Source organism: Tauraco erythrolophus, chromosome 16 (genome assembly GCF_009769465.1).
Source record: "Tauraco erythrolophus isolate bTauEry1 chromosome 16, bTauEry1.pri, whole genome shotgun sequence".
Classification (NCBI taxonomy): domain Eukaryota; kingdom Metazoa; phylum Chordata; class Aves; order Musophagiformes; family Musophagidae; genus Tauraco; species Tauraco erythrolophus.
In genome coordinates this window covers 10,924,815-10,950,324 of record NC_141480.1, presented here as the reverse complement: position 1 = coordinate 10,950,324, position 25,510 = coordinate 10,924,815, and the positions used below count along the sequence as shown (strand labels likewise).

Genomic DNA, 25,510 nt, shown 5'->3' with positions numbered 1-25,510 from the left:
TGATACAGAACATTCCGACCCAAGCATTAAAAACTGGCGAAGCTACCGGAAACAAGATCTTTAATGGACTGTGTAAGGTGATGTTAGCAGAAGGTAGTTTTAGCTGCCCCACCGCTACTGCCTGCCTCTCAGCACTTGCTCTAGACACGGAACTGTGAACAAGCGTGTACCAAAGCACGGAGCACTTTCACTTGCTCTGCCAAAGTAGGGCTCTAAAGGAATCCTCACAAGTAAGTTCTAAAAGGCTTTATTATGGAAACAGTTCACGCCTTTTAGGAGCTTGGTATTTAGGTCTTGAAAATGATGCCAAGTTGCAAGCTCTGAGGCAATTTCTGTATTTAGTAAAAAATCAGGCTAAAGTCATCCCACAGTATCCTCTGTGTCCAGTTGAAATGCTTTGGCTGCATCCTGCAGGGCTGGTGGTCTCCACGATGCTGGCGGGTGGGACCGTGTCTCCTGGCAGGTTGTGGCAGTGTTGCCTGTCACAGTGCTGACGTGTTACCCGGCTGGCTTCTGGAATTAGGAGGAGAGTCCCCCACAAAGCCAAGCAGGGCCAGTGGCTTGTTCCTGTCCTGCTGTTCCAGCAGAGTGGGCACCAGCGGGCAGCGACTGACCTTGTGCAGGACACAGTGGTCAACGGCGATGTGGGCCAACGGGGAGCAGTGAGGTGCCCACTTAACCCAGTAGAAGCATCAGTCCTGTCTCCTTGTGGCACCACAGCCGCCCTGGGACCGTCCCCAGCCCCGTGACTGCCCGTATGCCTGCGGAACCGTCACAGCTTGCACGTGGCCCCCTCTGCCCTTTGTGCAACCGCATTTCTGCACGCACGACGCGTCCCTGCAGCTGCCGCGGGGCGCTCTGCGGCCCGCAGCCCCCGCCGCCCCCACGCACCGCCGTCCCGCCGCGCCGCAGCCCCCCTCGCGCCCCTCCGCCTCCGCTCCCCCCCGCTCCGCCGCGCGGCCTGCAGGGGGCGCCACGCGCGGCCGTGCGCGGCGGGGACGCCAGGGGGTGCCCGAGGCCGCGCGGGGGCGCTGGGCGGGCGCGCGCGCGCGCGGCGGGCGGCGGGCGGGCGGTGGTGGGGGGGGGGGGGGCGCTGCCGCCCGCGCCCGCCCTCAGTCGCGCTTGCGGAGCCGCAGCCGAGCGCAGGGCGCAGCGCTGTCCCGTCAGCACCGCTCCCCCCGCGCGCCTCGGAGCCGCAAATTAAAATTAACGGGAACCTTTCCCCCCCGCCCCGTTCGCCTCCGCCTTCCCCCGCCCCTCCCCGCCGCAGCGCCCGGGCCGAGCCGCCGCCGGTGATCGCGTGGTTTGCAGTAAGTAGGGGCTCGGGGGCGGCGGGAGGGGCTCGGGGGGTGCCCGCCGCACCCCCTCCTCAGCATCCCCCCGTGAGGCGCGACCCCTCCGGCCCGCCGCCCCCGGGGGAGCCGGGAGGAGGGGACCCCCAGGTCTCCCGGGGTGTGGGGTTTGCAAGGGAGGGTTTCTGTGCCTTCGAAAAAAAAAAATGAGGGGGGGGAAGATCAAAAGCCTCCCTGGGGCCAGCCTGGCAGCGGTGCGCCCCGTCCCCGTGAGCGTTTGGCTTGTTTCGGTGGCGGCGGCGCTCCCCGCCCGTAGCGCCGTTTGCGGTGCCGGTGAGTTGGGAGCAGCGCGCTCGGGCTCCCGGCGGGGGGTTTCGGGGGTGTTTGGGGGGGTCTGCGTAAGGTACAGCACAACAGCGCATCCGTGAAGTCGGGTCGTGGCGTGGTATGTGCCGTGGCTGGAATCCCGGCACATCCTGGAATACCGGGTAACCGGTACGCTGCGTCCAACCGGGCAGGGCACGGCAGAAACCCTCCCTTCCCGCTGCCCGCCTGACATTGATCGTCTTGCTGGTTTTAGGTCTGGAAAGCAAGGTCCGAGAATGGTGAAGCTGGGGAGTAATTTAAACGACAAGAACAACAAACAACCATCCAACGAAGATGGTTTTCAGACAGTTCCTTTGATCACACCTTTGGAAGTAAATCACCTGCAGTTCCCAGCTCCGGAAAAGGTAAAATGAAATCAAATGGCGCTCCTGCATGATTCTGCACACACACACGTGCCCCGTGGTTCTCACTGCCCTGGTGACTTACTGGTCTCTGATGACACGAACTGTGGCATAGTGTTTATTCAGTAAATAAAACGGGGATATCTTTCATTGTGTGTTTATCTGTTTTAATGTGGCAAATAAGCACGCAGCTGTCCCCAACCCCTTCTCTTCTCAAAAAAAACCCAAATATTCCTTCATAAATACAACTGGAAAAGGCTTGGTGTGTTTCTCTTGCAAGTGCTGGGGAAACCGAGGAGCAGTTTGCAGCGCGTTATTGCTAGAAGATTAATTGCCTGCGTTGAGAGTAATGCGATAACTCTTTTGAAATAAGCAGCTATTTTAATTATTTCAGTTAGGGTTTGTTTTCTTTGCCACGGCTGCGCAAAGCTTATCTGGGCATGGAGGATGCTGATTTCTCTGAAGAGAGCGTCTGGGATCCTCCATGCACGGGGTAGTGATGGAGCAATCCCGGGATTCGTTTCCCCCATTGGCTCCAGCCAGGGGACAGCTTTCTCCCCTGCCCACTCAACACTCTCGGAGCTGAATGCAGCACTAAAATGTCCAGAAATGTGCATCGGCGATTGGCTGCGGTGTGGTGGTTGGGGTTTTTTGGATGCAGTATGTGCTAGGAAATCTTTTGTCTATATCGATGCAGTGACGATGCATATCCATATAACCTGCTGAGGACATGATGAGACCATAAAAATCCGCATGCCCCAGCAGTGCTTACAAAAACAAAGCCTGTCTGCAATGTAGTTCCCAGATACCACAGAGATGGAGCCAACTCTCCTGAAAGTACAGACAGAATGATTAGATCTCACAGGGTAATGGAATAATAGTAAAATTAACACTGATGATTATTGAACACATATCCTGTTTTTACTATAGTGCAAAATGAATTTTCTCTAAATACGTTAGGTGAACATGATGATGGAGATCATAAAACTGTCTAGATAGACAAACTGTGTTTATTTTATGATAGAGCAGAGTCAACTGTCTTGACATCCTGGGAACCACCAGACAAAGGAGCTGGTTTCGTTCTCCATGTGCCTCATGGCAATCAGAGCAACTTCGCTGCATTCAGCAGTGTTACACTTCCATGAATTGTTGTGGATGAGAGGCTAAACCTGCCTTTATCTATGACTCTGATAAATGAGATTAAGCAAAATAATTGAGGCAAAGCAGTGTGATTTATCATAAACATCTGAAAAGCTCAGAGGAATCTATAGATGTGTAAAAGTAGCTCATCTGATGCTAGTACAAATGTCTCATTGAGATCATGCAGTGTCACAAAATTTAAATGACTCATGTATCAGGTGAGACATAGATACCCTAACAAAAATCCTTTCGAGCTAATGAAGTGGTAATGATTGTTCTCACGACCACCACGTTCCAATTGCCTGTTGGTGAACAAACACTGGAGTGTATTGGTCTGGTGTGATTCCTTGCTGATTTTTCTGTTTAAACATGCCTACATCAATAATTCACATGTTGTTAGGTTACATTACCTTCATTAGCATACATTACTGTCAGTACATCTACTGACATCCATATTTTTCTTTGCTGGAAGAGCGGGATGTATCTCCAGCTAAGCATGATTCAGAACTCATTAGAGTCAATGGTATTGATTTCTGCAGGCTGTGGTTCAGCTCCTATGGGCAGTAGACCTGGGGTTAACGGCGACTGGAGATCTGTTCACAAGAAGGAGAGGTTATTTATGACAAAAGCAAAATAATTCACAATCTGTTTCCTTTGCTCTTTGTAGAACAGGTTCTGTTGGGGTGAGTTCACCCTAGGGCAGAGGGTCTATTTAAAGACCTGCTATAAGGAGTTGAGCCTCAGGTGAAAAGCTTGGGCAAAGGTTAAGTGATAGGGGGAAGTTTCAGCTTTGTACTTAGGAAAGCAAAGCTGCTATTGAATTCAGTCAGACTGTGAGCCCAAGGAAGAGTGGACATGGATTTCAAGTCTTTCAGAGCGTATTCTTGTTTGGCCTTGCCTTGCAGTCCAGAGGCAGGGTTGAAAAAAACCAACCCAAACTAAAATCGATTTGACTTTTTTCTATATATTCCTAAACCTGCCAGCAGTTGATTTTTAGCTTGGGAGAGTGAGAACACAAGCCAAAGTGCTTTCTGTGCCTCTTACATGGGCTGCTGTGTAAACGACCAGAGCCCAACCAGCTTTGGTGTTGAGATCTGTGCCCGACTGCTCAGCAGGGCTTTGCTCACTCCTTTTGTTCAACACAAACCCGTTGCTTCTGGCGTGTAACCACGAGGAGGCAATGCTCCTGCCCTGCGCCTGCCGCGCATCACTTCGCCTTTGCCTGTGCAACAAAGAGCTTGGTGCTCCCTGGCATTTTCCTCTATGTGAAATCTAAGGTGGGAGGTGAACAACCCTACTAGATAATCCTCTTTGTGGGCTTCTCCTGACCGTTAGAGGGGATCTTCATTTAAGACAATGGGAGGTCCCAACCTGAATCTGTCCTTGGGTCTGGGGTGCATCCAAACCAGAGGAAGGAGGTTTGACCGCCGCTTGGGGCTGTGTACTTGCTCCAGCTTCGGTCTGTCTGGTAAAGGTGGAGGAGTACCGGCTTTGGCTAGTGATCCAGGAGTATACTAGGTGTGTGCTGGGCAACCCAACTGCTGTTACTACCAGTGTGCAATAATGCCTTCACTTGGTGTATGTACATGGCAAGGGTGTGCAAGCTCTGTTAATTTATAGGCACCAGTGTTTTTTCCAGTTGACACCTGCATGCAAGTTGAATAAAACCAAACCTGTTGTTTGTCCGTATACTTACCTTGCAGATCCTGAAACACACCCAACAAAGGCCATGGAATCTACAGACTGAAAGTGTGTTTTAAGGGCTTTAAATACCTGATCGTTATTCATTTTAAGGATATTTCTGTAACAGGATCCCTCTAAGTGACTCTCAGCATTAACCTCTGTAGGTGTTTCACCATAGCTTCATCTCTTTCAAAGTGTTTCTGTGTCTAGCTCCACTTTCAGAGAAAGAATGCAGAGAAAGAACGTAAACCTGAGGGTTTTGCTCATGCAGTGTAATCCCTGAAGCCTATGTCTTTTCAGATAGTTCCTTGAATATAAGAAATCATGTGGGGCGTGATAGGGGGAGACACTTTCTTGAAGATATGCTTAAACTTACTGGCTGTCGTTTTGGGGATGCTGTCCTAACAGGCTTGTTTTTCAAAGTGCTGTGAGCTTAGCAGCTCCCTCTGACCTCCACCTTGATGCTGTTGGAAAAATCCAGGCAGGAGTTCAGGAGGCTTGAATTTGGCATCCTTTTTAAAAAAATTATTGGCCACTGGACTGACTGTTTCTTTTTCGACCAAACGAGAATGTCTCCTCCCAAGGCTCGTGCTACTCGTGCTGCAGCATCAGCATTCTCGCCGTTCTGTCAGCAGTTGTATGGCTGCAAGGGGAGAAATGTACCCGGGACAGTAATTCCTCCCCTAGGGTGTGAACCTGCTGCGTATTTATATTTATTGACTATCTTCAAGCATTCGCCCTGCCCCCTGTTCTCTTGCTGGGGCAGCATTTGCAGAAGGCAGAGACAGATGCTCTTAAATAATTTTTCATGGCCTTTTTTGCCGAAATCCATCCATGTAACAGGAATAATAGCCATCACCGGTGACAAGCCTTTGACCTGTCTTTTTGTGTCTCTGAATTTCATTTCTTCTGTATTCAAAAAGCAGAAAAAAAGCAGCCTTTTTTCTTGTAGGACCAAAGGGGAAAAGGCTAGCGGTTCATTTGTTTTCCTAGGCGTAGACAGAGTGCTTTGGCTGTAATTGTTACGTGTCTCTGCAATGGTAATGCTAAAAGATATGCAGCTCTTCAGGGACCATACTGTTTCACTGAAATTTTAAATGAGGCCAACTGGGGACCCGTTGGTCTCGTAGGCATGCTTCAGTATAATCCAGCAGGAAATGCCTCCATTCTGGCAGTAAAAATACTAATTTTACATAACACAAAAGTGCATGAAAGCTATTGTCATGGCTGAAAAAAAACATCCGGCATCTCTTTTGTGGTGAAGGCTGCAGAAGGCTTATCATGTGGTCCATTGTTCTTTATTTTGAATGCATCTGGAGGCTTGAGAAGTAATTTCTCTGGTGACAAATTCCTGCCATCCAACCCAAGAAAGAAAAAAATAGATGTAACTGCTCTTTTCAATGCTTTTCCCACCCCAAGCTCCTGCCTCTCGCCTTCCCTGGCCTCCCCCCTCTCTGAGCGGCCAAGGCCGCGCGCTTACACAGACTAATCAAGAGTTCTGCAAATCTGGAGGGTCCCTTGTGTTCACAGCCTGTCCCTGTTGGTTTAACAGAAAATAATGTTTTGTCCTGGCCAGCTGAGCAGGCATAATTAACAGTACGCTGGATGAATGCTTTTGTACCTCGGGGACTACTTGGAGCTCTGTCCCGACGCACTGGTGTCTGCCTGCCCTCTGCGAGGCGGCTCTAGCCGGGGCACACACCGTCAGGGTGGCACAGAGCCGGGTTTGGGGTGCTGCTACACGTGGTGGGGTTGGCGGCAGCTCAGCCGTCCCCGACGCTGCCTGGGAGGGCTCCTGATGAGCTGGGGCCAGCGTCCGTGCTCCGGCTCAAGCTGCTGCCGTGTTTGGTGGGATGGAGCAAATGGCAGAAAGGAGAGATGGGACAGGGCTGGTAGTCGTGAGGGTAGGAGGAAGGAAGAGGGAAAGGGAGGAGGAGGATGCGAAGGGAAAGAAAGCGTGAATAGAAGAAAGGAAGGGGATGAAAAGAGAGCATTGCAAATATGAAGGAAGGGGCAGGCTGTCTTGCCTTTCCCCATCCTTTCCTTTCTCCACTTGGGATGCTCTGCCTAATCCTCACAAATAGCAAAGTCTGAGCCTTCCCCTCCTGTGGCATTTGTCCCCCTTTTGCACTGTGCAAATCCGTTTGTCCTGTAAATGTGTATTTGAATGTAAACAGTGCATCTGCTCATTAAGCTGTAATAAATATTTGCAGCAACACTCCCTCTGGCAGTGTGGGGTTTCTGGGGTAACCTTTTTGATTTTGTTTGCATGTCTTGAACAGCCCTACTTGAGGCCCTTGGTAGTTGATGCTCCTCTTCTTTAGATATAGCTGCTGTTGGGCTACCCTTCCCGACAGCACCCCGAACACCCCTGTGCACGGGTGATCCACTTGCAGCAGGGCTGTGCTGCAATCCGAGCGTGTCCTCGCAGCCCTGGCACACACCTGGGCAGCGTTCAGCCACCTCCCTCGCATGCAGAGAACATGTTGCTGCTGCTGCTCTCCGCTGTGGAAAGTCTCAGGATTTGTGTAGCCTGTGCAGAAATGTCTTTCCTTAACTGCGCTGCTCTCCGTGTCTGAATTGGGTGGTTTAAAGGTAGCTCGTGTCTGGTTGTGGGAGCTCCAGTGCCTCTCTTAAAGCCAGTTATGTCTGCACGGCAATTCCTAGAGCTGCATTCTGCGGAAACAGGAGAAACAGACACAGGAGGAGTGTGTTGGGGTACGGATGGTTGGCTAAGCCTGTGGCAATCTATTCTTTATTCTAACACGAAAGCCCGTTGCTGCAGGTGGAAGCTATTTCAGTAAGACTGTGAAGTGAACCCCGCACACCAGTTACTGGTCTGGAAAGAAAGACTGGGCAGGATTCTTGACTAGTGTAAATCAGCGTAGTTTGGATGAAATCAATGGAGCTCTGCTAATTTACCCTGGCCAATTTGCCATCACTATAGCTGAGTGATTGATTCTTTTGTCTGCTTTGCTATACCCCCGCCTGGCTGAACCTACTGAAATCAATTTTTGTCACCCCTTCACAACCTCCTGTGGGTTGCTGGTGGTTATGGTCACCTGGGGATTTGTAGGGAGACTTAGCTGAATAATTTCCAAGCTCCCTTTGTGCTTGCGAGCTATGCCTTTCCCTTCTCAGCTGCTTTCCACTCCCAATGCAGCCTTTGCATTTTATGCTGCCTTTCATCGGCGATGCCAGGGCTGATTACATTTGCTGTCTTTGTCCTTTTGTGATGTTCCTTATGCCTGGAATATCCTCCTGGCACTGATTCAGGAGACCACTTTTTTCTACCACCCCCTGTGAAACTCGTTTCCAGCACAACATCCATTAGACGAGCTGATAGAGGGAAAAAAAGCAGTGTTTCTATTGACTGTGGCTTTCTCCATTGACTATGGATTTGATCCCCAGGCATACTTCTTTGTTTTTTTTACCTTCTTTTTGCTGCTTGATATTTCGCGCATTCCATGTATTCAAATAGTGACTAGGCTGCTATGGGGACTGCTATTACATACATCCCAAATGCCAATTTTAATACTAATCTCTGGGAAGTCTGCCTGCTGAGATGTGTTCATCCTGTAGATTTGGAAGCACGGCTGTCTCTCTCATGAGGTGGGATATAGTCACAATTATTTGGGAAAGTTTTTAAAGACCTAATTGTCTAAAAATCTGGGAATTTGCAGCATGGTGATTGCCAGGTAGTCTCATATTACTAGTCCATCCAGTCCAACATGTCCTGTTTGTAGCAGTAGCCAAGAGTCAGAAGTAGTTACAGGAGATGCTGCATTAGGCATGGAGCTGTTCCTGACTATGAATGTTTCATCCTAAGCCTGCAAAGAAAGAGATTGTCTTAAGCCCTGAAACATGATTTTTCCATCTCTTTTCCTATGCTCTTTTACTGCTAAGTATTTTAACTTCAGCTACCACTGGCGACGTGCACATCTCATTTGCTCTTTGAAGCTGGCTATGTGTGAGAATTAGAGCTTGCAGGTCACTGGAGAGTTTCATGTGCGAGCAGGTGATGAGTTTTAGCCTTTGGCTTGTAGCACACGAGCATAGAAACCCACCCAGTCACAGCAGATTGAGTGCCAAGACTGGGGGCCACCACTTTGGCGTCATCAGTAACCTGGACAGCATGATACAACTGGGACTCAGTCTAAGGTCCTTCTCAGCTGTTGATGCTCAGTTGGGTGGTGAAGACAAAGGAAACCGCCATGTCTGTGGCAGTGATAAGTGTGTGTTTTCTGTTCTGTCTCTGCAAGAAATGAAGAAAAGCCTGTCTTTGGAAGCCAAGAGTCTCATTTTCATTTAAAAGTGAGCATGACTAATCTACATGGGAGCTGATTGGGTGCGTTACAACCATTTTGTGGGACTACAAAGTCCAGCTTTGAACCTGGAGGAGACCTTTCTCCTTGGTAGGAGAAACATATTTTGTTTATCTCTTCTGTCACTCTGAAAGCCACTCTGAGTGAGAGACTCTTCATTATTAATAATCCCGGGAAGTAGTATTTTAAATTTTTATGCTTTGCACTTTGCAGCACCTGAACCACAATATATTACATGCACCGTGGCAGTGAAGTGGGAATTACAGCAGGGCTGCATGTCCTTTTTCCAAATGAATAATTTAAAGTTTTCACAATGCCAGTTATGTTAAATATTATTACTCATTTCTTTAGGGAAAACCATAGAGCTCAAACGCAAATACAAAGTGGCAATAAATGATGTTACGTTTAGCCAGTCTGAGACAAGACTCAGAATTCATATCAGTTCATTTTCTGAAACACTTACTTCATCCCGTTGCAGGAAAATCCTTTTTAAGGTTCCATGCTTAATGTGATATTTTTCCATTTGTCACATTTCACGTCTACTCTGCTCTTTCCTCGTGAAAGCAAATGCTTTTAATATAGTCCACTTGGTTAGCAGCTTGCTTTCTTTTTCTTTCAGCATCTGAAATCTCTAGATTTCCCAGCACTCTCCCACTGTTTACTTTCTCAAGGTTGTCGATGATGGATTTTCTGCTGGTGTACGCAGACTCTCATCAGTTGTTTCTCACCTCAGCACACCTATAATTTTCCAAAACATCTCTCCAGAGAAGTTGCCTGGTCCTGCATTCATTAAAGCTGAGGAAAGGTTTCCTTTTGATTCCAGTGGTGTCACTAGCATTAAGCCTAGAATAATAAGTGTGTTTAGGCTTAGGACAAACAGCATAATTAGAAAAATCTTGCTTGTGTGGAGCAGCATGATAGATATGGCTTGTTGTCCTGTCGTGTTTGGGTTTTTATAACTTTTACAGGCCATTATCTACAGTCTGCTACTGATCTCTTGCAGAAAAGCTTTTGAGGGATTGGGATGAGGAACCAGAAGATGCAAGAAAGATGACAGAAAGTAAAAAACCTTTCAAGACATGGAGAGTGTTATTACAGCTGCTAACCTGGGATGATTGAGGACAACAATTCTGCAGAGAGCTGCCATTGCCATAGAGCGTCTGACTTCCTACCCACCCCAGCCATATCTCTTGCTAGCCGCTAATCCCCAAAATGTTATATTTATATGGAGAATGTGCTGGAGCTACTATTACCCCTCAGTTAATGAAAACCTGAGAAAAGGCGGTGCACTCTTAAGTAGCAGTGAGCCATGGTCCATCTTCCTGACTCAACCGCCAATTGCTGCTGTGACTCAGCACATCACTAAGCTTCTTTCCTTTTTTTTTGCTCCCTACTCCTCCATCAGTAATTTGGGGATGCTGGGGTCATGTTGGTATGTAAGACACTTTGAGCAGCCTTGCTGAAGAATGCCACCAGGAGCCCTGAGCATCGGTATTAGAACTGGCTCTGGGAAGGTGACTGTAGCCAGCTTAAGCTCTGATGTGGCCAAAGCACTTAAATGCACACTTAAATTTACATATCTGACTGATCTTGCTGATGTTAATAGGACAACTTGCATGCTTAAGTGCTTTGCTGAATTAGAAGTTAATGAGTTCAAATGCTAGATAAACTTAGTTTTCAGGAAGCTGCAAGGACTGGCAGGGCGGATTCCTATAATTAGATGTGTCTTTTTGCTGCTCTGTGGAAGCCCTTTTTTCTTGTATTCTTACAACCAGTCTGCAAACTCCAGCTAGGAAGCAGCTTTCAAAGAACAGTCTTATTTTGGATGTAAAATGAAGAAAACCCCAGGTAATTTATTTGTGTATCCTTTATTGCATCTGTCATAACCAGCACAGTTTCTCTGCAGTTTAAAGGTAGTGGAGGATCTCTAGGAAATAATGTGAAAACTTTAAGAACAGGTTACAGCAGCAACATCATTTGCAGGGAGATCCCCTGAGCTAGTATTCTTCATCCACGGTACTGGCTTTAAAGTGCTATAGGTAGGCTGGACTGAGCTGGCAGGGAGGCTGCTCTCTTTGGAGGATGATCACACGGCACAAAGTGAGGCACAGGCCTAAGCTGGTGCTGAATCGGGGCCTCAATAATGAAACACAAAGGCTGACAAGTGTCAAAAAAAGTTGGAAGGGTATTTATCCAGCAGTCGCAAAGGCTCAGACAATCCAAAAAGCTGATGGGACTGTTCCTGCTTTTCAGTATTCATTTGCGGGTGTGCAGGTTGCTTCATTATAATAATAATAATAATAATAACAATCATCATCCTCCTCTGCCCCAGTAAGCTCGCAGTTAGGGGTGCCAACCTAAACCAGCCAGACCCCTCTCACCATGAGGAGTACGAGTTAGGACAAGCCTTAGGGACCACGCAGAAGGAGCTGTGAGCTCGAGGGGGGGCAGGTGCAGAAAATGGGCAGAAGGGTGTTGCTGCAGTGGAGGTACAGAGGGCACTCGTCTTTTTGGGAGCATTCAAGAGACCACTTGTCCATTTAAGCACTGGTTGGATCGTTTGTGTTCATTGTCTGTACTCAGGAGGTCAGAGCACAGCCCAGCGTTGCTGCCAGCTCTGGGAGTTACCCCCTTCCAGCAGCTCATTTCCACCTAACAGCATTGCAGAGAAGAGGATGAGGAGATGGGCATTTCTGTCACTTCAGTTTGCTTCAAATTGTAACCTACACAGGGCCCCAATTTTATACTCCCTTTTGCCGGTTTCAATCAGGAATAGCTACTGAAGTCAGCAAAGCTGCAAAACGGCCAAGAAGAGGGGATGGAGATCGTTCTGTTTGCTGTGGTTTGTAATAAACACCAGTAGCTCTCCCAGGAAACCTGTCGTGGTGTGAGATGAATGTACCTTGTTTGCATTGAAACAGTGGGACCCTGAGCTCCGATGGCACTGCTCTGGGGCAGCCAGTGATAAATGAACACTGATCACTGCACTGACTGTGGAGTCAGTGGGGTTTTTATTACTGTACATCCAACAGCAATTTGGTTAGAACTTCTGGAAGACTTTACTGCTGGGAATTTTTTTCTCAGTGACAAAATGGAAAGGAAAGATGAAAAAGGAGTGACGGTGGGGAATGGAGGGAAGGCAAATCTTCTTTCCCACCCAACCCAAATCAGAAAACTGGAAAACGAAAACAGAACAAACAACCAAAATTGCAAAAAACCCAACAATGCTAAAAATTTAGAAAAATTTCTCTGTAAGAATAATTATTCCTTTTCTAAATCTACACTTAGATTAGTACTTTGTCCTTTAGACAAGTTCTTTTGGGTTTTGACCAGCTCTCATTTCAACTTGTTTCAGAGACACAACTGACACATGCATGGGAGGCTGTCAGTGCAGCAAATGCTCCACTAAAAACTGTATCTGTGATTTATCATCTGACAGTGTTCGCTCCCTTCTGGGGATACTGCTAAGGTAGCCCTGACTGGGGTGGTCTCACTACTGCAGGAGGCTCGAGGAGTGGGATGAACACAACTCCATTTCCAGAAGCCTTTGCGTGGGCATCCTGATGGCAGCTTGTTGGATGGAGAGGGGGTGAACGTTGCTGCAGACGTGGGATCTGTGCTCAGGCTTATTTATTTAGACTGTAGAGGACTGAACCAGAGGTAGCTTTTTCCTTCTAAATGTGCACCCTGTGCCCTCAGCAAAATTGCATTTTTATCGTTACTGCCACAATATTGAATGCTACCCCCACACTGCAGGTTTTCCGTTCTCTCTTTGTCCTTTGTCATTTTATTTCTGTGTTCTCCTTTAAAGATCAGACCTTACTTACTGACTGCCTTGTCTTTCTTCTGCTGTGTAATTCCACCAGGTGTCTGACAAAGATATTTCTGAGAGCGGATATTTAGCTTTTGCAATGCCAAAAGGCATTTAAGCAAAGGCACTTCTTACTTCCTCTGCTAAAGCTTTTTGATACCTCTGCGAATTTCTCTGCAGAACACTGACCAGCAGGATGACTACGGCCCTGCACACACACGTTTCACTGCTGGCACAGTCAGCAAATTGTGTTTCAAGTGGCTTCTGAGCTGGCTGGGGACTGAGCTTACTTATTTATTCAGAGACGTGATTGATACACATTGCCACTGGACTTGAACCTGAAGGCTCGTGAAGGGCTGTGTGGGTCTGTTTTTAGTTTCATGCTGTATCCCTGTAGACAGCGTAATTCAGACTTTGCTGCTTGTAGGATATTGATTGAATGTAAAAACAGTTAAAAAATACCTGTAAGAAAACAGATGTTAACAACAAAGAATGAAAGAAAATTAAATTTTATCTAGAAAAAAGTAAGGCTTTTAATTGTTTCCCCCCCTATATTCTGGCTTCATGGTCCTTCATTAAGACCTAATGTTAGAGTTCATGGAAGAACCCTCATGTGCATTTAAAAATTTTGTCTGCAACTAAGATTTATGTCAAGCAGGAAGCATGAATTTTGGAGAATTGGATATTGTGACTGGTAGGTTTGAAAACAGAATGAGTGCAATTTCTGAACACTGGTTGGCAGGTGTTGATGGCTGACAGTCTGTAATTTACTGTACTGGGTTTACAAAAGCCCAGTGAGAAGACTGGAAAGCTCGGGGCCAGCTGCGTGGAGTTCTGAGTGCACTTGCCTCCTTTTGAGTGAGAAAATGACATTATTGCTTGTTCCTAACTCAGAGCGAACCTGGGCCAGTTTGTCTGGGCTGGAGAGGGAGCTTTGCTTTCTTTATTTGGTCCGTAGTGCGCTGGGCTGCATTTCAGAGTGTAGTGGGGTTTGATTCAGTAGTAGGTTCAGAGTAGGGTTAAGAGTTCATCCCAAACCTGCCAAATCGAGCTTGTCCCCCGGTGTCATTTCCCATTATCTATGTTGTGTCATCAGAAGTCCTGAGTTCCAAAATGCTAATATAAATATATTTGTGTGGCTTTTTGTCCCCTCTTCTTCCCAAGTCTTAATGTTGCAAAAGCTACTGTAATAAATGTTCTTGAGAGGGATTTGCTGAAGGACGTAAATATTCATCAGCCTTTAATGATTTGCATTTGAATCCAGAAAATTGGCTTATGACTCCTCACTGATTTTCTCTTACTCTGATTTTCACAAGGCATTAAGTGCAGGAGGATTAAATACCTGGGTTTTCTCTGGTCCAAACCAGACTTTGGTATCTTCATTTGGAAATAGGTTCTTCATTAGCTGGTTACTCAACCTTGTGCGTCACTTAATCTTTTTCAATCCTTCAAGACTTTTTGTTTCTAACGAAGAGCTTTAGGATCACTCTTGTCACTCCCGTATGAGCCAGTCACCGCTCCTGGAGTATTTAATTTTCACCTTGGCAAGGCTGACGGCTGCCTAGTCCTGCAGTTCAGAACGGGAAGCCAAAAAGTGGAAGTGTTGGCCCTGGGATCGAGAGCTTCAATGTTCTTTCTATCCTTTTGTGTTTAACCTATCCAAACCTTGCGAACCACACCAAACTGTTGGATGCTTTGTGGACCTTGTTCCCGGGTTGGGAATCCTGTGCAGGAGCACAGCAGCAGTGTGTGCTCACCACCACAGCCCCCATCTCGAGGGATGGGCTCCAGCTCTTGGCCAGCGCTGAAAACAGGGTTCTGTCTTCTCTTGCATTTCCCAGCTAGAGTAAGGTAGCGTGGCTGCGCTGGCTTGCTCTCACGACGCGATATGGCTGCAAAGGCTCATGGATGGGTAGTCTTTTAAGATTGTTGTGCATAATGGGATGGATACGCTCACTCCTCTCAAGGGCTGTTTGTGGAGAAACTTTCACAGGATGCTGCAGCAGCTGGAAAATTTCTCCACAGCTGTTGGTTTCAGAGTACAGCCCGATGCTCGTCCCCTCTGGCAGCAGTTGGCATTAGGTGTTACCTTTTCTATATTTGCAGTGGGTGCCTCTTACCCAAATTATTTAGGGTTGTTCTAGGTTACAAATAAATTCAATGTGGATTGACAGTGCAGTTTTGGTAATTTGACCGTACCCTTTTAAAAGCCACTTACAGCTTCTCCATTGGCGTAAGACGCCTCTTTTTATAGGATTAGTAGGGCCTGGATTAGTCAGCAAATGACACTGAGATCTTCTGGGAAAAACCCAAGGTGATAGCATGAGATTAATATTGATAATCTGGAGCCTGAATAAATGAGATGCCAAATGGCCTAAATTTAAATTGGCTTCAGTGGAACTTGTTAGGACGGGGTTTTTAATAAGTGAGGCTCTTCTATAGGATGGGCTGTTATTCTGCATGTTGTGCCTGTTGAATACGATATAAAAATTACCTGCCTGGTCCTAAACCAAAGTGGGTGTCAGACATTTTGCTGTCAGCTATTTTAAGGCTCAGTGTGATAAGCTCACTGTCCCAAGTCTGTATCTGCCTGACTATTTATCTGTCTCTCTTAGTTCCTGAGGGTGTGATGAGTTTGTGTTAATTTGTGGTTCTGAGGTACTTGTGTAGGTCCAGGGGTTGGTTTATATAAAAAAGCTTAGATAACAAGAAAAGTGTATGCTGTGTGCAGAAACCTTAGAAGTGTTGCTGTTTTCCAGGTAATTGTGAAAACAAGAACAGAGTATCAGCCTGACCAGAAGAACAAAGGAAAACTCAGAGTGCCCAAAATTGCTGAATTCACAGTCAGTTTCACTGATGGTGTAACAGAAAGACTAAAGGTAAGAAATGGTTATTCTGCTGCCTTCTGGTGCAAATGCCATTCATTTTAAAATAACTGAATCAAAGTGACAGTAAAGACATAACAAATTGAACACTCCACGCATCACTAGGGTCAAAGAGTTTTATCTGCATGCGTATTAAACTTTTTTTTTTTTTAGGACAGGTGTGAAAATACCTTCAGAACTAGATATAAAGTAGGAAATGTTTTCCTTTTCCTAAGAAAAGTTACGAAAATATTTTCCAGCCCAAATTGAAAGTAAAACAAGTTTGAGTCTTTTTTCTTCTCAAGCATTTGTGTTTAAAAAGAATTTAAAAATCACATTGAAGATTGATTGAAACAGTTTGATTCACCTTTTAAAAATTCTTTTGTCTAGTATTCAAACAACCCTTTTCATATTTAAAATATTTTATTAAAAATTATGTTATTATGGATTAAAAACCATTTCAAGCTGGATTAAAAAAGAGATATTAGGCAAGTATCCAAGCATATCCTGTCGTGTAAGCAGTTTTGGTTCACAGGAATTGAAATTTTCTGATGAAAAATGTTTCCTTCAGAAATTTTCAACAGGCTTTACTCAGACATGGAAAGAAACTCATGAATTATTGAGTGCCCTCAGTTCCTGTTGACTGCAGCGTATTAGAATGGCTCAATTCCTCCTAAAATTTGACTCCAAGTGTGTAGCTGCTAGTGTTTTCACCCTTTTCATTGCGAAGATACAGTGCTTTTCCTAAACCACAGAGGATGAGAGTGATAAAAATGTGAGATCTGATTTCACATTTCCAAAGTCAGAAGAAATATCAATGACTTGAGTAGAAAACATAGAGAGTAGGCAGTGCCTAGCTATAGTCCTGCTCCTTGAAAAGCTAGCATTAGACTTATGAATTTTTGTGAAAGAGTATCATCCTCGACAATTAACAGGAATTGACCCAAGGAACTGAATGGTCTTTTATTTGACCCAGTTGTTCTTCATTTTGCAAGAAATAAAAAAGTTGTTGTAATTATTTTCTAATAATTTAGAAGAAAACTATCACTTTTAAAATTGGAATGTGATCCAGGAAAAATTGTTACCATTCATCCTTGATAAGCTTCAAGATAAGGCTTGTTCAACTTATTGAAAGGAGAAATGTTTAGCTACTCTTTTCTGAAGCACTACAGAATAGCACTGATTCTGTTTTTTTCTAGAAATTCACTAATGTGTATTTCACAAGGACAATTCTGTTACTTCCATCCAGGATATTTAAAGCCATAATTTATTCCTAGGAGGTCTGTGAATAAATTTTTATAACTTCTTGGGTTTTTTTTTCAGTGAACATCACATGTTTTGGTATAAATTACTTACCAGTGGCTTACACGCTGTTGATTTTGACTGTATTCCTCACTGATCTCATTGCGTGCGTAGTACCCACTTACCGCCAGTAATGACTCTCCGTTGGTACCACTTGTAAAGAGCGAATTATCCGCAGTTAAATCCCCAGTCTTGGAAACCCAGCAGACACTTTCCAGTGTGAGCAACGTACAAATCAGAACCAGACACAATGTGCCTGAGAAACAACAGTAAATGCGAGTCTCCTGGCAGTGATGTGTTGGCTTGTGACCCGCAATAAATGGCATTGTTGATACTGTAAGTAATGGTGCTTCACTTCACTGGATCCTGCAGCCCTGAACAGTGTTAAGGTCAGTGTAAGACCAAGTTTTAATCCCATCAAAAGATCTGGCCTTGTTATTTAAAAAAACGATCAAGAACATCTCATCCTTACGCACTGTGTGTGCTGGAGACCCATAAGTTAGACATACAGCTCATCCACTGCTATGGGTAAATCTCATTTCACCTACTCCTTCTACAGAGTATCTTATTTTTTCCATTCTTCAGATGCCCAACTTGCTGTTGCGTTCAAACCTCTCTTTTCAATGCATTTTCCTGCTCCCCTTCCTGTTTTGGGTGCAGATCTCCCATCGCTCTCACCCGGGCACACACGAGGACCGCGCGGCAGCAGGCGCGGGGGGCCGGGGGCTCCAGCTGCGTGCACAGCACTGGCAGAGGTTTAAGCTGCCTTCCCCTTTGCTGCACGGTGGGGGTGGCTGTGGGAGCTGTGCCTCTTCCTATGCAGCCTGGCAGCACAACAGTCTCCTTTTAAAGCTGTTTCCTTTCCCTAAAGTCCATGTGATTTCCATTCTCTGCTCTTCAGTGTCAACTTATTAACCACTCAGCCTCTCGTCTAATACTGGATAAGACTATAAGCCTCTCCCTGCCTGCTTTTCATAAGGCTTCTGTGTATCGTATTAAGTTTGTAGTATTATTTCCTGACGAAAATGAGCTGAGATAACAGGTAAAATTTCATTACCTTTTGTACTTTTTTTTTTATTTTATTGCAACACATTTTCATACCGGTTCATATTTTTAGTGAAGTTATTACAAATACTGCCCTCTGGTTATAAGCAGGCCTGTTATCTGGTACTGATGAAATCATTTTACATTTGTTTTTTTTTGTAAGAGGAAATCATAGTAAATACTTAACTTTTATTATCTCAGTTTGGCTACATCTTTAAAAGCTTAAAGAAAGATAATATAAATGAGATCATCGTATTTTCTTTTACTGGCTCGTAGCCTTCCAGTATGCAGTGCTTTGGAAATATCATCCACATCTTACTGCTAACACACTGATTAAAATTAAAATATTCATGTATACTTGAGCCAGGCTGCTGGTAGCTATACACTGGCAGAAGCAAGGAAATCGTCCCATTCATTTCTACAAGAGAAATGATGGAAGGAAAGGCAAAAAGTCCATTCATGAGTAGATGGTCCAATGGTTTAGTGCACTCCAAATGTGTGAGATCTATATGGGAAATGCATGTACACCTAGTATGAGTCCACAGCAATCCTTGAATTGGAGGATTTTCATAGCGAGCAATTTTGCTACTATGACTCTACTAATCTGCGTATAAGGATTGATACATCTCAGTATATGGTACCTGTACGCTGGGGAAGAGACAGGACAGTAAGAGGGGGCAAAGAAATAACTGAGAGGTCCTCTCCTGTCTGTTATTGCACTACTTTAACATCCTCGAGAATACAGTGAGATGTCCTGTATTTTATTTTTCACCCAAATGGTAGAATTATCATCAATTCACAGAGAAATATGGCAAAAGGAATCTCTATTGTTACTAAGTATTCATGCAAAAATGCTGCTGGGACTCCATGTTTGTGACTGTGCTCCATACCCACTAATAATGGCTCTGGAAGGGTTTTTGTCATTCCTGTTTCAATTAATGAAGTGCATTTGTTTCCTCTACTTCTGGTCACTTGGTATGAGAATGTTGTCAGGGAAAAAGGAAATTCTTCCAATGTTCTTTGTTTTTTTCCTGACTCATGTAGCTGCGTTATACACAAGAGCAGGATCTCTGGGGTAAATTTTGGGACCATATGAACATGGCAGTCAGATCCACAGATGCCCTTTTTTCTGCCTTTTGGGTATCTTTTATTGAATAGGCTAATGAATTATTAGACAACTTTCTCGCATGAGCAAGCCAAAGCCAGAATCTCAGCTTATGCATGCATAGTTTTCATCCATCCAGAATAGCACAGATCTGAGCTCTTTAATTATTGTAAAGAAGAGACTGTCCCTAGGCAACGGTTCTTATTTCACTCTACCTCTTCCAGGAATTTTAGATAGCTTCTGCAACTTGTCACATCTCCTAATAGATGAGATTATGATTCTGTATAGCTCAGCACACAGTGTCCTGGAAGTTTGACCAATTAGGCTTATTCTTCAGCTAGATGAGTCACCCCATGCATATTTTATAACAAATGTTTAAATAGTTGTGTGTAGATGAGTTACAAGAAAATGATGTTAAAATAGTGTTATGGTTGAGCCATCCATACATAAAAGGAATTTCTTCCATTGTTTTACTCCTCCACAGAGAAGCAATGACAACATTTCTTCTAAGCTGACTGGCAGTGATTTATAGACCTTGCCTCCTCCACGTTGTTTATGCCTTTTGAGTGTGTCCCTCTAGGAAGTGTATGAACTGCAAAGATCTTACTTTGCAGTAACGATGTATACCAAGGTTTCTCAGTCTGGAGGGGAGGAGTGTCTGGTGTTTGCCTTCTGTTTTGCATGCTTTGAAGGTAGTGTATCTTACCATGCTTTGCTATCCAGTGATGACACTGAGGTGCTCGAGAAAAAATCTGCAACTGTAATGACTCTGTATCATAGAATCATGCTCCTTTGTGGGACAGCAGATCTAACCCATTGCATTTGAGATAGGGCTTACTGCTCCTTTTTGCCAGCGATATCCTATGTTACAGCTTTTAAGAACAATCTCTTATATGCAAGTATCTTCGCTCTCATGTGTTTCTGCCCTTATTTTTTTCTATCAATACTAAAATGAGATCCAATGCTCTTTTGCTTTTCAAGCAGATTATCCATTCAATGAAAAGTCTTGTTACTTCTTGAGGACAGGGTTTCCAGTTACTCCTTTTGTCTTCCAACCAGTCCAGATAACACAGAAATCAACCAGAAGCATTTGTAAGGTGAAGAGTGGGTTTCTATCCGCTTTCTTCACTGCCACTTAGCTGGAGCTTGTGTTCAAGACATCAGCACCCTGCTTAAGAAGAAACAAGCTGGAGAATAGTTGGATGAAACAGCTGGAGAATAGACGGATTTTGTGCTTGATCCAGTCAGACTCAGTGAGTGTAGGTAGACCTGTGCTAGCCCTGAGTTTGCCCAGATTTTTCTGTCTCTGAATAGCACCAGGAAAGGTGCTGGAGTGGCCTTTCAGTGTAGACTTACAACATGTAACTGCCTGTCACTTACTGGTTTTGCGCAAATTGCCCTCTTTGTTGCACAAGTAAGTTCATGTGCAACGAGTTTGACCTGTTATCACTAAATGCCGTAGAGCTATTCATTACTGCTTTTTCAGGGAGACAATGATTTAATAACTATTAGCTGGGTGATAGTTACCTACCATAGTAATCTGACTTCTCAAGTCTTCCACAGTTCTTTCCTTTTCGTGGATCATTTTCATAAGAAAGCTGAAGTTATCGGTCTTTTAGTGTTGGAATAATTAAACTATGTACTTGTCTTTAACAGAACAAGTTGGGAGTGGGTGTACGGGGGAGAAATTGAGGTTTAAGATATTTTCTTGTGAGCAATTTATCTACCTGGAAAAATCATCTGCAAGTATTGATCTTGATGAAGATGTCCCAGTCCTGGGACCTCACTGCCCTGCAGAGATGTGACCTACGGGCTCTGTGGTTTGGCAGAAGAGAGCAGAGGAAGGGTTTATTGGGGAGAAGAGGTTGAGGCTGAGCAGGGGAGATGCGTCTGCAGAAACCTGAAGTCGAGGTAGGAGGACGCTCCCAGGAGAAAGGGGTAGGTGGGAAGGCTGACACTCACAGTGCCAAGAGAGCTGAAGGAGAGAGGGCAGAGAAGAGCTGAGAAGAGCCATTTGTCACTGAAGAAGGCTGGGAACTTCACTCTTTTTCCTACAAGTTGTCAAGATCCATTTTCAAAGTCACTGACTGTGTAATCTGTTCCTGTTGAGTATGCAATGACAATATATTTTTTATCATTAGATCAACCCTCTCCTCCCTCCACCTTGAAGCTGCTCTGATACATGCAGATCCAGTATCCGGTGGATGTCATTATTCACCACACTTTTCATTGGGTTCCAAAAATATAGTGGAACCCATTCAAATGTTTCTGTTATCGAAATGCTCGTACTGAAACAATTATTTTCCTTTGACCTAATGTGAAAGACTTAGAACAAAATTGGTTTGTCTCCAGCCACACCCTACAAAACAGACATTGATGCAATAATTGTTCGTTATCAAAACCAAGCCAGTATCTGAAATACTTGGCTCCTAATTGAGAAAGACTTTTCTGGGCCAGGGCCAGAGCTTGGTTTGCTGCTGGTAGCAGCTTTGCTGAAGTGGAAGATGCTTCCCCTGCTTGCACTGCTAGAATCTGACTCATGGAATCCCCAGTGTATTCAGCTAGATCTTGTAGTGGAAGGATCCTTGTGTCACATCCATTGCATTTCAGAGGAAAGAAGAGTCCCAGGCTTGTACGCTTGTGGAGGAAGGTGAGGAGCAGGTCTGGATCGCTTCATTTCTGTGGGTGAGATCGACTGAGACATGGGCATAAGGTGTCTTGTGCGGTGCGGTGCAGGGAATTGCCGTGTGGCTTCTGGACTGCTGAATGACTGCGCCGTGAGCAGAGCTCTGAGAGAAGCCTCATCTCCCCGAACGCCTACAGTTACCCACCTGCCCGCCTCGCCCTTGTTTTTAGAGGGCATCGCCATTGCAGCTGTGTAGGTGGCAGCTCTCTCTTGCTCTGCTGCACACATGCAGCCCCAAATGTGGTATTCCTGTCTTTCTGCTCCCTCCAACTCTCCCTTCCCAAACTCCCCTTCCATGCCATGGTTCCTTCAAACTTCTCCATAGGACGTTCTGCGTTCACCCGCAGGCTATTGCTTTATGCTGATAGTTCTTCCTGTAACCTGCAAAGGAATTAATCCCAGAAAAATGGCACGGGGCTTTTCGTTGTGTCTGTTCAATAGTTAAATAAATTCCAAGATTCCTTTTATTGTTAAGTTACCATAGGGCATGAGTAACTCACCGAGAAAGGACTCCTCTGAGTGTGAGCAGGCCAATTTTTCCTTACTGCTTTTTAATACTAACAATAACAATGTTACCATGGCGACTGCCACATCACATTGGTTATCTGGAAGATGCAGAGTGGCTGCTGAAAGATCCCATTACACTGACTAATGTGAGTGATGCTCGAGGGAGGGAACACGCTCCAATACACAGAGATTTTTCTCACTTTGGCGATAATTGCTAATGTGGCTGAGACGTTGTTTCCAGGCTGCACAGCGTTTGGATGGGCTGGGTGATCCAAGAGAATAAGGGACCAAACGGAGGAAAATCAGGCAGGTGTCAGGCACAGGGGAGCAGGGGTGACAGCATTCAGGCATCTTTTTGCACTGCCACCACTCTTTGGGGTGGTATAGTGTTTTCCTGTTGAGTTTTGCATTCAAAGAGGGGCTTGGAGAGGTGTCAGTGTGAAGTGGTGGATTCCAGTCTTCTGGGACTGATTTGGAGGCTTATTCACTCCCTTTGGGAGTTCTCAGTTATCATCATCAGGCAATCTCCTTTCCCAGTGGGCTCAGATGCAGTGGGCATGTTCTTCCTGCAGGGGTGTCAGGCAGCTCTCACTACACCTAAGGGTTCTCCAGGCAGTGATGGAGTGACTTGTTTCTGGAGCCCAAGCTTTGCCTTGTCTTTGGAGGTTGAATATTTTCCACTGCAATGCAGACAGTCACAGTTTCCCCTTTCTCAAAAATCCACTGCCCAGCCCTCCCTGGCCTTGTGTCTACTTACATCCGACGCACGCCAGCACCTGCATGGGTTCAGACTCTCACTGTGGTGTGTCTGAAAGGACGTGAGAAATGTTGCTCATCATCTTTCTGCCTTAGCTCAGAAATCATTCTTCTCCTCCTCTGCCTATAATGGGACGAGAAGAGGATAGGTCGCATCTGTCCTAGTTGGTCTCACAGCTTGCATGGAGGTAGATTGATGGAGCCATCAGTGACAGTTCAGAGCTGTGAAGATGAATCGAATGTGGACTTGTGGCTCAGCTGCCAGAAAACAGATATTTCTGATCACATCCCCAGGTATGGTACTATAAACCCTGAAAGCTTTCCCCTGTCTGGGTAAAAGTATGTGGTTTTTGTATGAGTTCCCAGCTAATACCTGGCTTTCTGGTACAGGCCAGGTCCCAAGAAAGTAAAGCCAGGAAGAGTTTCCATGTCAAAAACGCACACAAGAAAAGTATATTGTGATTTAACTAGAATGCTCTATATGACTGGGTTAGGGACCACCTAGCAAAGCAAAGGAAAGGAAAAGACATGGTTTTATATGGAATGGGTCATTCCTTAAAGTGTATTCTTGTTTTATATTCTTTTTTACAGAAACATATACACATACTTTTTTTTTTTTCCAGAAAAACACCTCAAATATAGAGTCAGAAAAAACACCTTAAATGTATTTTATTTTTGCCATCTGTGAGCACTGACAGATTAATCAGTTGAAGAGATTTGTTCAGATTTATTTCAGGGTTATTTTTTTTTTCTTTAATTGATTTTTGGAGAGAAGAAGAAAGTTAATTGCCATGCAGAATATGTCTAAAAATGGAAGTCACAGAGAATATGCACATGACTAAGGGTTTGTGGGATAAACCTGCTGAATCTGAATTCTCCAAACCGTGATATATTGGAAGAAGAAAGGAGTGACAGAGCAGAAACCTCAACTGACCCTTTGCCTTGGAACAAAATGCTTGAAAAAGATTTTTCATAAATGACTGCATGGATCTACCCATTCTGCTAATTACAAAATTTAATTGCAGTTTCCATTTACTCTGAGTGATTTCTTGCTCTACATCTCTGTCTTCAACAACACAATGCCATGTTTCATGCTGGTACCTCTGCCACCCCACAGTAAACCTTATTTCTTGAGTAATTTTCTTGTCAGCATTTGAGGTAGAATGAAATGTGCTTAATGCTAGTTTGGCTCATGTAGTGAAAGGGACTGGATGGGGTGGAGGAGGAAGAGTTTTCAGCTGACTGAAGCCAAGGCAAAGTTTATTGACTGTCACAAAGTACGTTTGAGTCTTTTAGCCAAACCACAGAATGCTATCAAAAAAAAAAATAGTAATCAGGGAAGTGAAATGCTTCACTCATACATTTTTTTTTTCCATGTAATGTTTCATTCTCTCTATTTATAAAGCAGCACAGGCTGCTGATTGAATGTTAAACAGACCTGAGCTCTCTCTTGTTAGTACTTGCAGATGTATTAAATGCATTAAGCCTGTTGGGCCAGATCCACAGCTGATGGAACTGGCCTCATGCCTCTGAAGGCATCGTAATCAGCTAGATTATTCATTTTTGTTGTTTGTTTTTAAAAGAGTAGCTTTTGTAAGTCATTTGCAGCAATACAGCTTCACATGTCTAATTTAAAATGGAAAGGCTTTTAATTCGTAAGTTACCCAGGGGACACTTTGCTCGCCAAGTCCTCGCTTTGTCCTTGTATGAAGCATCCACATAGCAAGTTTTTTAAGAGAAGTGGCTGTACCGAACCATGAATGCTGCCATATTGTTAGCTTTATTTCCTGACCCGTGATGGTAGGCATAGGTGCTGAAATGCATGTGAATATGTTGACCTTCTTGAAGGAACAAACTTCCAATTGATTTTTTTTAACCACAAGGGTACACTGAGCAAAGGTGTTTTAATATGTGCAAACTTGACCTTTGATTTCATTTTATCTAAGTCGTCCATGGGACTGGGGAGTAGTAGGGGGGCGTTATCTCCTGCTTTGGCACATAAAGAGCTTAAATTGTTCTGGGCATTTTTAAATCTAGTCTTCTGTTGTGATGGCTGATAAGGAAAATGATAGTGTCATGTGTAAAATCAAAATATAAGAAAGTGGTTGGAGGCGAATACACAGGAAAACATGGCTGGAGAAATACCATTTTGTACCTTAGCCCAGTACATCGATACTCAAGTCTGAAAGATTTGCTTCAAAAATTGCCCTGGCCTGTGGAAAAAGGTAATTTCATAAAGCAAAAGCTTTTCCTTAGAACCAGCCTGA

The 25,510-nt window shown here is 44.8% G+C and overlaps 1 protein-coding gene across 1 annotated transcript in view; it reads left to right on the top strand.

The window, feature by feature from the left end:
* The first annotated feature begins 1,272 nt into the window (after positions 1-1,272).
* The window catches only part of NSG2 (neuronal vesicle trafficking associated 2), a 38,084-nt gene continuing 13,846 nt past the window's right edge, over positions 1,273-25,510 (top strand). Inside the window, exons 1-3 of the mRNA XM_086621435.1 lie at positions 1,273-1,310; positions 1,873-2,023; positions 15,739-15,858. Of these exons, the coding sequence (XP_086477561.1) occupies positions 1,895-2,023; positions 15,739-15,858 (249 nt within the window). The 5' untranslated portion in view covers positions 1,273-1,310; positions 1,873-1,894. The remainder of the gene's footprint in view (positions 1,311-1,872; positions 2,024-15,738; positions 15,859-25,510) is intronic.